The sequence below is a fragment of the Physeter macrocephalus genome, unplaced genomic scaffold (assembly GCF_002837175.3).
Source record: "Physeter macrocephalus isolate SW-GA unplaced genomic scaffold, ASM283717v5 random_401, whole genome shotgun sequence".
Classification (NCBI taxonomy): domain Eukaryota; kingdom Metazoa; phylum Chordata; class Mammalia; order Artiodactyla; family Physeteridae; genus Physeter; species Physeter macrocephalus.
The window spans coordinates 3,825-20,518 of record NW_021145687.1 but is presented as its reverse complement, the minus strand read 5'-3'; the positions used below and the strand labels follow the sequence as shown (position 1 = coordinate 20,518).

The window sequence follows — 16,694 nt, the reverse complement described above, 5'->3', positions numbered from 1 at the left end:
TACTAGAATCTCTAGGGGAAATTTTAAAACTCCTGATGCCCAGGCTGCACCCCAGAACAATGAAATCAGAATCCCTGGGGACAGGACCAGGCATCAGTGGTTTTTCTTGCTCCCCAGGTAACTTTGATTACGACCAAGGATGAGAAGCACTGGTCTAGGCAATTCTGTAAAGTATTAGTATCCCGATTTTACAGCTGGGGAAACTAAAGCTCCAGGTCTTTCCACAATATGCAACTGTCATGAAGCCGGAGCTCCAATTCAGGTCTGACATGGGGTGCTCTTTGCATTGCCTTCATCCATGGTGAACAGTAAAGCCAAAACCAGGTGTGGGTGCCTCCTGCCAGACACCTCGTCGCTGTAAGTCCTTCCAGAGCTATGGAGAAGGGAAGTCGGGTTTCCCAGGCTGCAAGACCCCCAGGAGAAAGGCAGCACCCCGGTGGCTGGCCATAGGGAGAAAGAGTCACCACAGACTGGACTCCATCTTTGCCCCATGCCACTCTGGAAGTCACAGAAAAGTCCTTGCAGGTGGGATCAGCTGCTTGTTTGGGGGTCGTGGAGAAGTTTCCCAGCCGCTGAGATGCTCTGGCCCAATTTGCTTTGATTTGGGGGTGCAGTGCAAGATGCCACCACTCGGTGGCACCACGAGCTTCTGTAGACCCTGTGGTTTTCACACACAGCCCTGCCTTTGGCCAAAGGAAGCCAGAAAAGCGGAGTCAGGGGACAGTGATGCGGGAGCAGCAGCCCAGAGCCGCCTGAGGGTTCCTCTGCTCCTGGGGCCTGATGGGGCCTGTCTCTGGCTGGCAAGGAGGTTGCAGGGATATGGCTGCCACTTCCCCCATAACTGAGCCAGCAGAGGAAAGCCAGGCAGAGAAGCCACGCCTCAGCCGGCTTCTCCCCTCACTGCCCTTCACCAAGCTGCCCCTGTGGGCCCCGCATGCCCATGAGGAGCCCAACCACCCACACTCCCGTGATGCCCTGGGCTTGAAGGTACTAGACCTCCCTTGGAACCGAGGCACAGCTCCAAGTCCTTCCCTGGGTTATCTGCCAAATCCTCACCCTAGGATGGCTGAGGGGGTCTCTGAAGCTGGTATCATCTTCCCCACAGTTTGGAGTCAGACTGTCTGGATTCAAAGCCAAGCTCTGCCACTTTCTAGTTGTATAGTTTTGGGCAAGTTACTTAACTTCTGTGAGCCTCAGTCTTTTCATCTGTAAAGTGGGAATAATAGTCCACACCACAGAGGGTCGTTGTGAGGATTGAATGAATTATGTAGAGTCTTAGCCTAGTACCTGGCACATAGTCAGTGCTAAATAAATGTTAGCTACTATTGTTTGTTTATTATTACTACTAATAATAATGTTGCAAACAGGACAGACAAAATGAACCTACCACATGTTAAAGAACAGCCTCCATTGTGACAACCCACCCGCACCCCAGGTTTCAGCAGTCAGCAAGTCCAGCTGCCCCTTAGGAGCAGAAAGTACAAGCAGGGAAGCCACGCAGGGTCCTGTTCAGAGAGGGCCCCCCACCAGACCCCACCCAGAGGTGAAGCCATTGTCCCCACGGTCTGGTGGGATCCTCTCTTGGCCCACAGACCTGAATGTGTGACCTCGGCCATCCTACAGCTTCAGGCAACTTCCATTTGGGTGTCATCCCCAAAGTGTCAGAGTGAGCACTGGGTCAGGAGACGACCTTCGTTCTAAACCTGGCACTATCATCAACCAGCTGTGTGACCTAGGTCAAGTCACTCACCCTCTCTGGGCCTCCATTCTGCCTCACTTAGATGATCTTTAAATGCCCTCCCACATCTGTGCCACATGGTTTTAGCAAAGTATCTGGCACTCAGTAGGTGCTCATTAAATGTTATTTAGTTTTATAAAAGCCAAGACACAGCTCTACTAGGTTCCAACACCCACACACTTTTCTTTAGAACTGAGTGACCTGTGTGATCCAACCCCGAACAGATACGAGCTCAAGAAATGGGTATTTATCTAATTAATCCATGACTTGATTTTGACCTGGCTTTCAGTCCAACCTGTTCCCCCCACCTAAGGATCCCAGGGCTGCATAAAGGCTGCAGATTAGGGATGCAGAGTGTCTGCCTCCCACTAGACTGCAAGCTCCAAGAAGACAGGGCCCATCCTGCCCGTGTCAGGGCGCTGCCTCTTCAGGAGCACACTCAGCCCTGCCTCCTCGCCGTGGTCCTGGGGCACAGATCTGGCCTCCCACCACCGTGCGAGAGAGAAGCAGCACAGAGCCTCAAGCTGGGCAAGGCCTTTTATTGGAAAAAGAAATAATAAAGCAAAAGGCCACCACATCGCCTACGCCCAGCCCTCCCACAGGAGACGCACAGGTCAGCCCCAGCCATAGGTGGGCCAGGGTGGGTATAGGGGTAGGGGCTGTGCTGGAGCCCACTGGGCTGCAAGCTCACCCAGGGCATCCTTGGACCGGGACCCACTTAGGCTCAGGGGCTGGGCTGCCCTCTCCAGCTCTCTGGAACTTTCCTACACACTGCTTCTGCATCCAAAAGAAAATCAGGCCCCTCTTTGGTTCCAGAAAGCTACCTGGCTAGCTGGTCTTTCATACCTACTCTAGCACCTCCTGCCGGCTGAGGCAGGCAGTCTCCTCTGTCCATCTTCAGGCACCAGGATGGGGCTGCTGGGTGTCGGCAGCCAGGGCCTCATTGGCTGGACACCCCTCTTTCCTTTCAGGAAAGGAATTTGCCTTTTCCCCTGCGGGTTAGCAGCTCCTTTGACCTTCCAAAGAAGCCTCACTTACACAGCCTTAGAGAGCCCCGGAGCCTGGGCGGGCTGAATATGCAGTGTCCATGGCCCCGTTGCCTTGTCATGAGGGACTGAGAGGGGGGCACAGAAGGCCCTGGGAGGTTGGCTCTGTTCTCCTAGAACCCCAGCTTCTTTTTTGTTAGAATGTACACGGTACAGTCAGAAGGTGGGGAGAACCTTGCAGGTAGGGGAGAGGCCAGGAAGAAGAGCCAAGCTGGCAGCCCAGGCAAGGGGTAAGGGACATTAGGACATTTATTTACAGGGGGACAGGCTGGACCCACACAGGGAAGCAGCCAGACCGTGGCGCACGAAGATAAGACAGGATGCAGAGAGGGGCAGTCACTGGCCCAGCAGCCAAGGGGAACGTACAAGTGCACTCACATACATGCACACACGCATGTGTCCACACACTCACACAAGTGCACTCACCATGCACGCATGCACACACCTGCCCTCACACACAGCACACACAGGTGCATTCATGCACCTGCGCACCTGTGCACTCACATATGTGCGCTGACACGTGTGCCTGCGTGCACACACACTCATTCTCACACACGTGCAGGTTCTAATCTCAGGAAGCTGGCTCCAGTTCTGGCGGTTAAACCCCTCAAGGCTACATCTCTCCATGAGGCATTTCTCCAGACCCCCCATATAACCTCCCAGAGCCCCAGGCCATGTGCCCCACCACCAGCACCTGGTGGCCTGCAAAGCCTCAGGACTTGGACGCTTCTTGGCAAGGCTAAGATGACCTCCAGGCTCTGGGTGGAGGACAGGGACACCATGAGTCTAGAAGAGGTCAGGAGGGGGCTGAAGAACTCCCCATCGCAGCGCCCATAGGCTGACCACTCCTGTCTCCCCAGACCTTGAATTCGGTGGAGGCAGGGTCACAGACAGGCAGAGGCCCCGTGGTGGCATCAGAAAGAGCAGACACTGGGAGACAGCCATGGGGAGCAGGGCCCCGAGGGAGGGAGTCCTGGTGGACGCGGAATTTGGGGTGAGGAATCGTGCAGGATGGGAATTCTCTACGTGACAGACCTGGATCCTCTTCTGGGGTGTTGGGAGGGGAGCTGCAGAAGAGAGGGGCTGTCCAAATTGTGTTGTCCTCACCCCAGCCTCCCCCTGGAAAACCTGCCTCTGTGTGACCCAGACCAGCCCCGTCGGGTAAGAGCCAGGTCAGGAAGTGGGCCGTCCTGCCAGGGGGCAAGGGGCAGGGGGCGCCGTTGATGGCCCACAGGCAACACTGGGCGGGTCACCCTCCCTCCTGCCCTGGGCCCAGAGAACGACTCAGAAGCGGGTGCTCTGGTAGCGTAGCCGCCGCAGGTCTGCAGGGCCCTCAGTCCAGTCGTACGCCTCCCTGCAGGGACTCTCGGCCAGTCACCGGCCACCCGCCCCGCCGCTGCTGCCGCCGCTGCCGCTGCTGGAGCTGCCGCTGCTGGAGCTGCCGCTGCTGCACCGGTCCTCGTAGATGGAGATCTCGATCTGGGGCGGCGTTAAGGAGGGATGCGAGCGGACAGGAACTGGCTGATGGAGACCAGCAGGGAAGCGGGAGGCAGAGCTGGTGCTGCTTCCCAGACAGTAAGGACTCAGAGGCCCGGGGAGCCAGACCCACGCCCCTCCTCGCACCTGCGCTCACTCAGCTCAGATGCCCCTGCCCACAGCCGAGACCAGGAGCTTACATTCTAGTGGGTCTAATCGCTGTATCCCAGGATGGGATGTGCCCAAGAGGGGGTGTTACTGCACAGGAAGTGTGAGGACTTGGGTGTCCTGAGTTCAAATCTCAGCTCACCCATCTCATCTGTAAAATGGGGATAATAATAGAATCTTGGGGTTACTGCAAGGATTAAATGAAATAAAGCATGTAATGCACAATGCCTGGCACATAGTAAAGTCGCAAAGACGAGAAGAGCCTCTCCCTGGGCTTTGTAAGCATGAGATTCTGGGATTGGCGTTTTCTTTACTCTTTTCCTGTCAGTTTTCCAGTAAACGTTATTTTTAAACAATTCTACCCCCTGCTGCTGACTGGGGGGCAGGATGCAAGTACACCTTGACCAGGTGGAGTAAGCAGACCTATAACCCTCTCGAACGCCAGTCTCCCACCAAGACCTCACTTTTCTCATCTGCAAAAGGGCAACAACAGGACCTGCGCATTGAACGGGCTTCAATGAGGGTTACATGCGAGAGCGTTGCAGAGTGGGCCTGAGCTCAGATCCTGGCTCTGGCGGTCGCCAGCTGGGCGGCCCTGAGCCAGGGTCAGCTACAAAGGCAATAAGAAGAGTTACCCACTTTATAGGGGTCTTATGAGAAGTGCACGGGTTCATATTTTCAAAGCACTTACTATGATATCTGGCATGTATTAAGCACTGATTAAATGCAGCTCAGTAAAAGCGAAGCCTGAAATGCAAAAAACAGCACTAGCTTGGGGTGGAGGCAGGGGCCAATGACCAGGGGTGGGGGGAGCCCTAGGAACTCCCTGAACAGAGGCCCCGAAGGTGGTCCCATTTCCCAGCAGCCTCACCAGGGGCCCACTGGCCGGCAGCTCTGTGCCCTCGTGTGGAACAGCTGGAAAGGATACAACCCTCATCCCACGCTCCACGGGATCTGTGAGCAGGAGGCCTCGGGGGGCAAAGACCTTCTCGTTTTGCTCCTGGATGTATCGGGAGATCTTCTTGAGGACCTGCAAGGACAGGGACCGGTTGAGGATGAGGGTGGAGCACAGGAGCCCTGGGGGAGGGGATGCGGGGCTGTGGGGGAAGGAGCCACCTTCTCATAGTGGGTCTCCATGCAGAGGAAGATGAAGTAGGCCGTGGCACAGGCCAGGCAGCCCTCGAGGTAGGAGCTGCCCCCAATCTTCTCCGCCTCTGCGTAGAAGCTGTTGAGGGTCTTCACAGTCTCCTCAAAGAGCTGCCGCTCGATCTGGAGGGAGAGAGGGACAGGGAACCAGGCCCAGGTCAGCCTCCCTGGAGGTGGCAGTGGAGGGGCCACACCAGCGGTGGGGTTGGCGGCACACAGGCAAGACCGGCGAGGCTGCAGGCGTGCATGGAGCGTCACACAGGGAGTCAGGAGACCTGGGTTTCCAGTCCAGACTTGGCCATCAGCTAGCTGTGTGACCTTGGACTGATGACTTAACTACTCTCGCCTCAGTTTCCACATCTGTAAAATGGGAGTAAGAATGACTACTTGACCTCCCTTGGAAACAGAAAACTCCCATGAAATCCAAGATGTGAACATTTTCTGCAGCGGATCAGGCAGGAATTCCAGTGACTTTGCCACACACACACACACACATACACCATTGTGATGGCTGTGAGAGGATTCAGGACCTGATTAGTAGGGGCTCTCCATGTTTGGAGAGCATGAGACTGATTGCATAAGACCTCAGGAGTGTCTTTCCAGGAGGAGGCACTTCCTCCCAGTTAAGAGGTCACCCAGGGGACTTCCCTGGTGGTGCAGTGGTTGAGAATCCGCCTGCCAATGCAGGGGACACGGGTTCGAGCCCTGGTCCGGGAAGATCCCACATGCCACAGAGCAACTGAACCCGTGCGCCACAACTACTGAGCCTGCGCTCTAGAACCCGCAAGCCACAACTACTGAGCCCGTGTGCCAGAACTACTGAAGCCCTCGCGCCTAGAGCCCGTGCTCCGCAACAAGAGAAGCCACCACAGTGAGAAGGCCGGGCACCACCACGAAGAGTAGTTCCTGCCGCAAGCCACAACTACTGAGCCCGTGTGCCAGAACTACTGAAGCCCTCGCGCCTAGAGCCCGTGCTCCGCAACAAGAGAAGCCACCACAGTGAGAAGGCCGGGCACCACCACGAAGAGTAGTTCCTGCTCGCTGCAACTAGAGAAAGCCCGCGCGCAGCAACGAAGACCCAACGCAGACAAAAATTAATTAATTAATTACTTAAAAAAAGAAAAAAACAGGTCACCCAGAACAGGTCAGCCCCATGCATTTGGACAACTGAGAAGCTATCCTGCCTGCATCCATAACCATAATAGCTAATATTTATTAGGCACGTTCTATGTGCCAGGCACTTTTTATGTATTCTTTCATTTAACCCTCATAACAATCCTATCAGAGAAGTACGACTCCCACCCCCATTTTACAGGGGAAGAGCCTGATGGAAGCTCTGCTCTGTGGTCCAGACCACCATCATCTGACCTCTTTAAGTGGTCTCTCTGCCCCCAGCCCTGCCAAGGGAGACTGTTAAAGTCAGATCACGTCATGACTCTGATCAAGAGCTTCCCAAGTCTCCCCATCTCTCTCCAAGTAAAATCCAAGGAGCCCTTACATGCCTGTGAGGCCCTCCAGGGCCCGGCCCTGCAACTCCTCTGATTCCATCTCCTGTTCTCTTCACTCCAGCCACACCGACTGCCCACTGCTTCCTGAAAATGCCACAGGTCCTTTGGGCCTGTGTCCTCAGCTGCAGTACTTTTCCCCAGACACCCCCTGCCCTGGCTCTTCCCTTACTTCCCCTTAGGTCTCACCTTATCTGACAGCACCCCGCATCCTCTGCCCAGCTCCCCCTTTGTACTTGACCTCCTCTCTTATATTTCCAGTATTTGTTACCACCTACATATTTTCTTGTTGCTTCTTAAATTTTTTTGTATCCTCTAATAGAAAGTAAGCTCCATGTGTTCACCCCTACATCTCCAGTGCCTAATACATTGTAGGTGCCTAATAAATACTTGCTGAATGCTGCGTGAACTTGGCCCAGTTTACACAGCTCTGACCCGAGCCTGTGCTCTTCACCATGCAGCCCTCCACTGGAGCCTGGAGTGGAAGGTCATGCTCCAAACTCAGTAGGTATCAGAGTGTCTCTCATCCCATTTTTTACATTCTTTAAGCACCCCCTCCCCCACTCACCCCCCACAGGACCAGAACTGCCCATCACATAAGGTTAGGGACCTCCCATTCCTGTCTAGGACAAAAGCTCTCCCCCCAAATAGTCAGAAGCTTTGGGGTTCCCAGCCACTACTTCTCTAAAGATCTGGAGTGAACATATAGAGATAATTATGTCCATCCTGTCTGGGACCCAAGCCCTGCTGCTGTATCTCAGGGATCACCCCCGCCCCAAAGGACAGGCATGCTAAGACGAGGAGATCTACATGGCTCCCCAAAAGCTGTTTAGGGGTCAGATCAGCAAAGGCCACCCCTGCCCCACCCTCCCAAACTCATTCAAATCTGCCTGGGCTGCTGAATGAAAGGTCATGGTCCTTTTCTGCCCTCCCCCAACCCCAGGCCAGTTCTAATGGGGCCTGGGATGAGGGCTACATACACCCAGGACCAGGAGCAAAACTCCGCAGCAGGGGCTGATGCCTTGCAAGGGGCCAGTGGTCCACGAAACAGCCAAGTAGCTGAGTTGGCGCGGGAGGCTGTGGGCAGAGCCCTTGGTTGACGGCCTCTGATGCCACCAGCAGACCCTGTGATGGAGCGTCAGGCTCTCCCCTCTGTCCGAGTGGGGAGAAGGAGGGAAAAGCACCCTCCGGCCCTTCCTCCAGGTCTCTAAGCTTTCCCTGCCAAGACTCTGATCACCCAGGCACCCAGTTTTATCTATACCCACTAAGGAAACAGGAGTCCTGTGAAAAAGCAGAGAGTCGGACGCCAAGGCCCTTTCGGCGCTCAGTCAGTTTGGCACGTCACTTCCTCTTCCTGGCCCTGAGTTTCCTCTCTTAAATGAGAGGATGAACTAATGCAATGCTTCTCAAACTTTTATGCACATATGAATCACTTCAGGATCTGGTTAAAATGCACATTCTGAGTCAGTAGATCCAGGGTGGAGCCTGAGATTCTGTGTTTCCAGAGGACGTTGACGTTGCCTGTCCACAGACCACAGTTTTGGTTCAAGGGCTTACTTGTTCTCAGTTGTGGTACACGCTAAAATCGCCTGAGCAGCTTTTGAAACACAGGCATACTCAGGTCTCGCCTCCAGGAGATTCTAATTCAAATGGTCTGAGAAGCGAGAGGGCGGGTCCCGGGTCCGAGCAGCAAAGACTACCACTGTCCTATTCTACCCAAGCTGACGCCCTGCAAGGTTTTTTCAAAAGCCCCCAGGTGATTCTAACGGGCAGCCCAGCAGGAGAATCACTGTACTAGGAGACAAGAGATTCTCAAAGTGGGATCTGTGACTCACCCAGTTCCACATCACCCGGGGATTCCTCATTAAAAATTAAGATCCTCAGCCCCCGGACGCACAGTGGAACCACCCAGGGAAATTTAAAGCAATGCTGATGCCTGGCCCCCAGTCCCAGACACTCTGATTTAATTGATCTTGGGTGTGGTCTGGGCATTGGGATATTTTTAAGCTCCCCAGGAAATTCTAATGTGCAGCTGGGGTTGAGAAGTGTTTCTAAAAAGAGATTCCTGAACCCAGTCCTGCAACTGAGTCAGCATCTCTGATGACACCTAGTATCATCCAATAAGACCCAGGAATTTGCATTTGTTTGACAAGCTCTCTAGGTGATTCTCTGAAATTTGAGAGCCACTGAACTAGAAAATCTCTGAGGTGTTTCAGCTCTAACTTTCTAGGAGGTGACAGCAAGACAGTGTTAAGGACATTTTTTAGTTCTTCCACTTGAAGTGGCTGAGCAAGTTGTTTCCTATACGATTTTTTTCCTGGAAAAATATACGTATTCTAATAAGCCCCTCAGTTCCATCATAGTCTATGATCCAACTTTAGGAAAAGACATCCTTACCCGGCTGTCCAGCTCTGGGGGGAATTTGGTCTGGAACTGACAGATGGTCCCATCGCTGTAGTCTCTCTGGATAAAGACCTTGGTGGCCAGCGAGGCACTTCGCCGGAGCTCCTGCAGATTGTGGACCTGGGGAGACGTTCAGGAGAGATGCACTCAAAGTGATCATCCTTCTAGGTTTGTCCAAGACTGAGGGGTTTATTGGGGTGTGGGCCTTTCATTGCTAAAATCAGGAAAGTTCCCAGCAAACCAGGACAACTTGTCCACCCCACAAATGTTCAAGGAAGGTTGCAGGAAGCAGGCTTGTTGAGTTTACTCCAGAAGATGCCTCTAGCTATCCCAGAAAGATCTAGAAAAAGCCTGAAGCAGGGCCAAAGCTGAGCCAAAGTGAGAGGTTCTGGAACCACCAACAGAGCCAGGAACAAATTTTAACGAGAGGAAAACACTTCCTGGTGGCTAGCCCAGATCCTCTCTCTCTCTCTCTCTCTCTCTCTCTCACACACACACACACACACACACACACACACACACATGCATGGTGGTGTCTTTCACTCTTTCATTCATTCAGCAAGTACCAAATGTTCACAGCTTGTCAGGCTGTGGCTTGGGGACCCCAGCACTGGACAAGACTGCTGCCTCAGACCCATCCCGCCTAGTAGAGCTGACAGGGTTGGGGGAGGGGAGCTTGTGGGGCAAAGGAAGATGTGATGCACCCATGAACTCAGAGGGAGACTGGGGTTCAGGCCAGGTTATGGCTTAAGTCAGAGACACCACAGATTGTTTCCACGTCCAGCACGTCTCATCACAAGAAAGAAGGGGCCCACAGACATCCAAATTTCCCAGAGAAAATTGTGGATAAAGTGGGCTGAGGCCAGAAAATGAAGAAATCTCCTGCCCTTGTAGGAAGGAGTGGGGTGACTTCTGTCCCTTGTCCACACTGCAGACTTGACATTGACACAGACTCTAGCATTTCAGAGGAGTGGGCTCAATTCCACAGAAGAACAGGGCCTCTTTCTTCCACTTCCAGCCTCCATCACCCACATTTGAGGCAAGCTTCCCACTGGGTGAAATATTCCAGACATTGGAACCACGTGGAGCCCAAGCCCCAAAGGCAGACTGAACACAGCCAGTTCATCCTGTGTAATTAAGGTGAATCCATTCAGTCACTCAGCTTTCATTTATTGAGTCCCTGCTATTGCCAGGCTCTGGGGATGCTGAGCAAAAGACAGTCTGTGAGCTCCAGGGAGGAAGACAAGTAAATATACAATGAATCAGACTGTGATAAATGCTGCGGAGAAGTAGCATCTCCCCCAGAAACGCTTACTCAGGAAAGGCTCCCTGAGGTCTGTGTGGAGTCATAAAAGAGCTACCAGCGGTGGGGGGGTGGGCAGGGTGGGGGGGTGAGGGAGGGAAGAAAAGGCAACCCAGAGGGAGGAGCTTGTGCAAAGTAACAGAGACAGCAGAGAACAAGGTCTACTCCAATGACTGGAGGCAGATTTCAGCAAGACTGAAGTTGGTTTGCAGAGCAGATAAGAGCAGTAGATGAGAGTGTAGAGAAGGCAAGGGTTAGATCACAACGAGCTTGACAAGTTCCTACTGCAGCAGAGGGTTTAAGATAGAAGATACTTAAATTGCTTAAGAGCTAGGGGAAGAAGAAGTAAAGAGAGAAAGGTTTGCAGTGTGGTAGTAGGATCAGATGATAGGTAGATCAAGGTCCTGGGATGGTGCTAACAAGACTTTCCTAAATCCAAGTGAATTTTGCTCTATGTAAGAGTGTGATCCTAAAGTATTGTAATTGGATGAAATAATGTATAAGGGCTCCTATAGTCCTTGATTCCCCTAATCAAGGTTTTAATTGAAGGAGTCCCCTTGACATTTAGTAGGATCCTATGATAGCTTTGAAAAATAAAAAATGCTTTGGTAATATAAAAATGTTATTTATCAGTGTGTCTGCTCTGTCTGGTTAAGGTTTCATACAGTTGTATTTTCAAAGGAAAAGGAAGGGGCTGTGACCTTCCTCCGACCTTCTAAACCAACCTACATGAGCCTGTCAATCTTGAGGATGGATTCCCCTAGCCCCAGAAGGATCATTCTGGTAGCTTTGTGAGTGGTGCATGGGAAGTGGGCGTGACTGGGGTAGGGGGCCAGGTGGAGGAATGACTATCTTTGTAGTAGTCCAGGGGAAAATTAAAGTGGGTCTAACTTAAGAAAAATAATGGTGAGAATGGAAAGAAAAGGAAAGAACAGTGCTTCAGCCATTCTGAAATGGGCTCAGCTTCTTCCCCTCCAATATCCTCCCTTGTCTGTGACTGAATGCACACATACTGTGTGCTACCATGAAGGTATATGTCTCTAGTGACTGGCTAGCTGTTGAGTACAGCCACTTCTTCCTCTTGGTCACACAGCCAGATTAATTCCCAGCCTCCCTTTCAGTTAGGTGTGGCCATATGACTGAATGGAATGCGAATGGAAGTGATGAATGTCATGTATAGGCTTGGCTCATAAAGTCCACCACTCCTCTGTGATTTTTTTCCCCTCCCACAGAAACCAAGAGAGCCATGTGTTGAAGATAGTGGAACCACAAGCTGAAGAGAGCCTGGGTCCCTGAATCACTGCCTAGAGGAGAGCCACCTACTGATCAGGAACACCAGTCTGGGACTTTACTGAGAAGGAAATAAACCTCTATTTTATTACACCATTAAGATTTTAGGGTGCTACCTTACAGAGTACAGTCCCACTTCCTTCTGGCTTTTATCAATGTGTTCTCAAGTAGCCAGAGTGGGAGGGGTCAACACCCTTTCCAATCCCAACAATATCCTGAGCCTTAGAACACTGTCCTGGCTCTGGATGACTAGGGATCTTCTTCCCTCCCTGGAGAGTGTTTGTGGGGTCTCGAGGAGTTGCTAGAGGATGGTATCAGACACACTTTATATGCCAGAGCCCTAGTTTCCCAGATCTACTTAGAGCACACAGACTCGAAGACTCTAACGCATCTGTAGTTAGTGAAGACTAGGATCTAAGGCAAGGCAGGGTCTCCTGCCTCTTACTTCTCACCTTCCTCAACCCTCCCCTCTCTCCCATCACCATCCCCTAGCTGCTGGCAGCTGAGTTAGGACAGGACCAAGAGGCACTGCATGAGGAAGAAAGAGAAAATCAGTGGTGAGATCTGCTGACACCAATTTTTGAACTGCATGGCAGGGAAAAGGAGGCTGCCAGGAGAGTGGGTATCCCAGGTCTCACATTTAGGGTCTGTCCACTTGACAGAGTCAACTTGGCAGAGGTGGGGAGGAGCAAGCACTGGAGTGCAGATGAGCACTCCCAGGCAGGTTGGACCAAGAGAAACAGGAGGCCCCATCTGGCCCACATCTCCATCCTCATTAAAAACCAACTAATTCCAGAGGACGCATTTGAGACTCAACTCAAGAATCAGAAGTTTCCGCTGATGAGCCAACACCGTCCTCCCTGGCTGGGGTGTGGAGGAGGAGTGAGGATCACGAGTCCCAGGCAGCCGAGTCGGGCCTCAGGATGGAAACCCAGGCGCAGGGCCTCCTTCTCAGCCTGCACCAGAGCCCCCGCCCAGCCCATTGTCAGCTGCTTGTTAATTTCATGCCTCAGAGATCAAACCTCCAATGCCTTTCTTGGCTAATGCTACTTGGGTGCATTTAAAAATCTCTTAGAGGGCTTCCCTGGTGGCGCAGTGGTTGGGAGTCCGCCTGCTGATGCAGGGGACACGGGTTCGTGACCCGGTCCGGGAGGATCCCACGTGCCGCGGAGCGGCTGGGCCCGTGAGCCATGGCCGCTGAGCCTGCGCGTCCGGAGCCTGTGCTCCGCAACGGGAGAGGCCACAGCAGTGAGAGGCCCCAAAAAAAAAAAAAAAAAAAAAAAACTCTTAGGGGTCAAACTCCACCACTTGGACAAGCCCCTCCCAGCCAAGCATTTCCCAGTTGTCCTTGGCCGTCTGGACTGGTTTCCAGGGCAGACCCTGCTCCCATGACACACATTCGCAGAGGTTTGTCACGCAGGAAATGGGCTCATTACAGTTTTCCAAATGAGGTCAGCGTATGGCTCAGGAGGCTTCATCCCTACTCTGAGGTCCTCACACACACCCCTCCCCTAATGCTAACTCCTAAACAGAAATTAGGGAGTAGAAAATATCCAGTTTCCATGCCTTCCATCCAGGGATCCAGGGATATCCAATCTTTCTCAATTCTCTCCCTCTGTCTCTTCTTCCCTCCCTCTCTCCCCTCTCCTCCTCTCAAAACACTTTCTGCTGCAGCTGAGGACCTCCCATTCAGGATCCTAAGAGAATGGCCACAGGAGATTGGCATGAGGTTTTCCTTCTCCCAACAGGTTTTTCCTGGGAATCTTAACTCAGTCCTAACAGTAAAAACAGGCTGGGGAAAATGACTCGCTCTGCAGCCCAGATCACGTGAACGTCCTGTGCCTTTTTGGCAGAGCTAAGCCTTCCTCCCTGTGTGCTGCCATCAGAGTCCACCCGAGGCCAAACTGGGAAATGAGCAATATCTGTGCTCAGCCCATCAACCCCGTGGGCACTCCTCCATCCCTCTGCCTTCAAGCTGAACCAGCCAAGCCAGTCAGGGTACCTGAGTCCCCACACTCCAGCCCTTCCCGAACTCCTTTGCCTCCTTCCCCCATCAAAGTCTTATGGCAGGACCCCTAGTCCTCTGTTCTCTACTGGGCAACACAGTTGGCTCATTGGATACACCTGGATGCAGCAAACAAAGCACTGGCCAGGGAGGCAGAAGACTCAGGTTCTAGTCCTGGCCCTGCCACTTTTTAGCCATATTTTCTTGGATAAGTCTCAGCACTCCAGTTGCATCATCTGTAAAATGAGATAATGATGCTGTCCTTGGCTCCTTCACAGGGATTAGGCAAGCTTCTGAGCCTCAGTTGTCTCATCTGTTAATTGGGGATAATGACACTATCCTCGCCTACTTCACAGGGTTGCTCTAAGGCTCAAAGGAGATCACTCATGTGATAGTGCTTTGTATACAGGAAAATGCTATATTCACAGAAGCATTATGAGCAGAGCTAACAGCAGGCTAACAGCAGCCTCCTGGAAACACTGCCTCGACCTAGAGATGTAAGCCTGCTCGTTAGAATCTGTGAACCATAGCAGACCCGAGAGGGAGATTTGCTGGGACAAATGGGCCTCATCACAGATGTGGCCACCTTTTCTGCCCACACTGCAGGCCCAACTGTCCCCACGTGGCTGAAGTCTCCCCTTCCTGTCCAACACCAGCAGCCTCTCTGCTGCAGTCTGCCAGCCCTGTCTGGAACATGACCAGATCCTTGGCCATTTCTCCTTTGTTCTTCCTCCTCTTCTCAGTATCTCTGGCACTTTCTGAGCACTCTGCATTTCTCCACCCTAGAAACCAAGCTCCATGGGTCTGCGCAGGGCTTGTCCCCTCACAGGGTCCTTAGGGACGAGCTCTCCTAGCTAACCCTGTGCCTTGTCAGAAAGCCGAGTGATGCCAAGCAGCTGCACGTCGTTCTGTCGTGGCGACGACAGCAGAATAACAACAGTAACACTTGGTGCTGATGTCACGCTGCTCAGGATGCCCAGAGGCACTGCATAGGATCATTCAAAAGCCTTTGCTGTCCCCCTGGCTTGTGTTCCAGCTGGGTTGGAAATGGGGAAACACCACAAAAAAAGTCAACATTAGAACTGGGGAAATCTGGTGTCCTAGGTTCCACTCCAAAATTCAAAGAAGAAACTTTCAGATCTGCTGCTGACACGCTGTGTGAGTGTTAAATAGGTCCTCCCCTTCATGTATTAGCTTTACCACTTATGAAGTGGGACTATAAAGAGCTCCATTTCCCTTGTGAAATGAGCGGGTAGAGGAGGTAATTCCTGATCTCTTAAGCAATGCACATAGACCTGCCCTCAGTCAATAGGTCCTTGGTTCAGCTTTCAAGTCCCTTGAAGGTGACACACGTATAGGCACACCCTGAAGAAGGCAGCTCCTCCCATCAGACACAAGGGAAATGCAGTCTTCTGGTACAGGAAACTCAAAAGGGGTGAAGAAGCAAGAAAGGGTAATATGCAAAATTGAACTGGTGCAGGCAACTCATTAAAACCAACCATTTGGGGTTTTGACCTGAGGATTCTTTGTCCCCTCCTGTCTCCCTGCCCCCGAGGAGGAAATGCAGATGTGAAGGCAGGTCTGTCATCTCTTAGCCAGGCTTTTGGGCTCAGAAGCTGGATGGCCACACCACATAGCAACAGCAGCCAGCCGCCTTCTCTCCCCTAAAACTGGCTCAGCCTCGTCTCCAAGCCTCTAGGGAAGTGGTTTCAGGACTTGCAGTCCATGGGAAGGGGAAACCCCAGCTGAGGCCCCGGGAGCAGCCGTGGCTCTAGTGCCAACAAGTGGTGCGGACAGCTTCGGGACTCCGATGGGGAAGATTGACACGCCAGGGGTGAAATGAGCTCCAGTGAGGAGCCCCTCTCTTCCCCCCGGCCACTTCTCCCCTCCCCCACGCCTTCCCTCCGGACCCGATCCGAGAAACCACCCCATCCCATCCTGCCCCACCCTCCGTCTTCCTTCCCCGCCCCTAGCGGGGATCTGTTCCCACAGCAGCCGGGCACCGCCTGCGGGCCGGTGCTCGCTCCCTACCTCAGTGGCCATGTTCCGGGGGCGCTGACAGCTCCAAGCAGCTGCGGGGCCCGTCGAGGGGGGTTGTCCGCCGTGCTGACTCGGGGAGCAGGTGGGCTGGCGGCAACGAGATGGGGCCCGGGGCGCTGTCCGCGGTGCTGATGAGGACGCCGCAGACCCGTGCGCCCGTGGGCTGCTGGGCGGGCGGGCGCCTAGGTCCTGGAGACGGTCACTGTGCTCTCCGCGGTGCTGATAAGGGCGCCGCGCCGGAGAGGCGAAGCCTTAGCCGAGGCTCTTCCGGGCCCGATCGCTGGTTGCCGCTGCTCCTGCAGGCAACAGCCCGGTTTATCTTTAACAGGGGCGGCGGGCGTGGGGGCGGCGGGGGTTGGGGGGTGGCGGGGAGGAGGGGCCAGGCGCCTCGGCAGATCGGGTAGGGGAAGTGGTGGCCCCGGACTCCGGCGCCCGCCCGCCGGAGAGGAGCCCCGCCCGCGGCCAGAAGCTCCGCTCCTGCCCGGCCCGGAGGCCCCACCTCTCCTGCCTGCCCCTCCCCCTAGTAAGAGAGCCAGGATCTCGGCGCTCGCTACCGAGGCCTCCAGGGACTTGC

General features: G+C 53.5%; 1 protein-coding gene across 1 annotated transcript; it reads right to left on the bottom strand.

Annotated features, from left to right (window-relative positions):
- Positions 1 to 1,333: 1,333 nt before the first annotated feature.
- On the bottom strand, positions 1,334 to 16,472 carry GOLGA7B (golgin A7 family member B). The gene is made up of 5 exons (XM_007126151.3): positions 16,112 to 16,472; positions 9,477 to 9,602; positions 5,545 to 5,697; positions 5,357 to 5,458; positions 1,334 to 4,263 (listed from the first exon to the last, which is right to left on the bottom strand). The coding sequence occupies exons 1-5, from the start codon at positions 16,121 to 16,123 to the stop codon at positions 4,159 to 4,161; spliced, it is 498 nt and encodes a 165-aa protein (XP_007126213.1). The 5' UTR covers positions 16,124 to 16,472; the 3' UTR covers positions 1,334 to 4,158.
- Between the last annotated feature and the right edge of the window lie 222 nt (positions 16,473 to 16,694).

Coding starts and splice junctions, on each gene's coding strand:
- GOLGA7B (XM_007126151.3), bottom strand. Junction 5,698..9,476: donor CCCCAGAGCTGGACAGCCGG/GTAAGGATGTCT, acceptor CTCTCCCTCCAG/ATCGAGCGGCAGCTCTTTGA. Junction 5,459..5,544: donor TGGAGACCCACTATGAGAAG/GTGGCTCCTTCC, acceptor CTGTCCTTGCAG/GTCCTCAAGAAGATCTCCCG.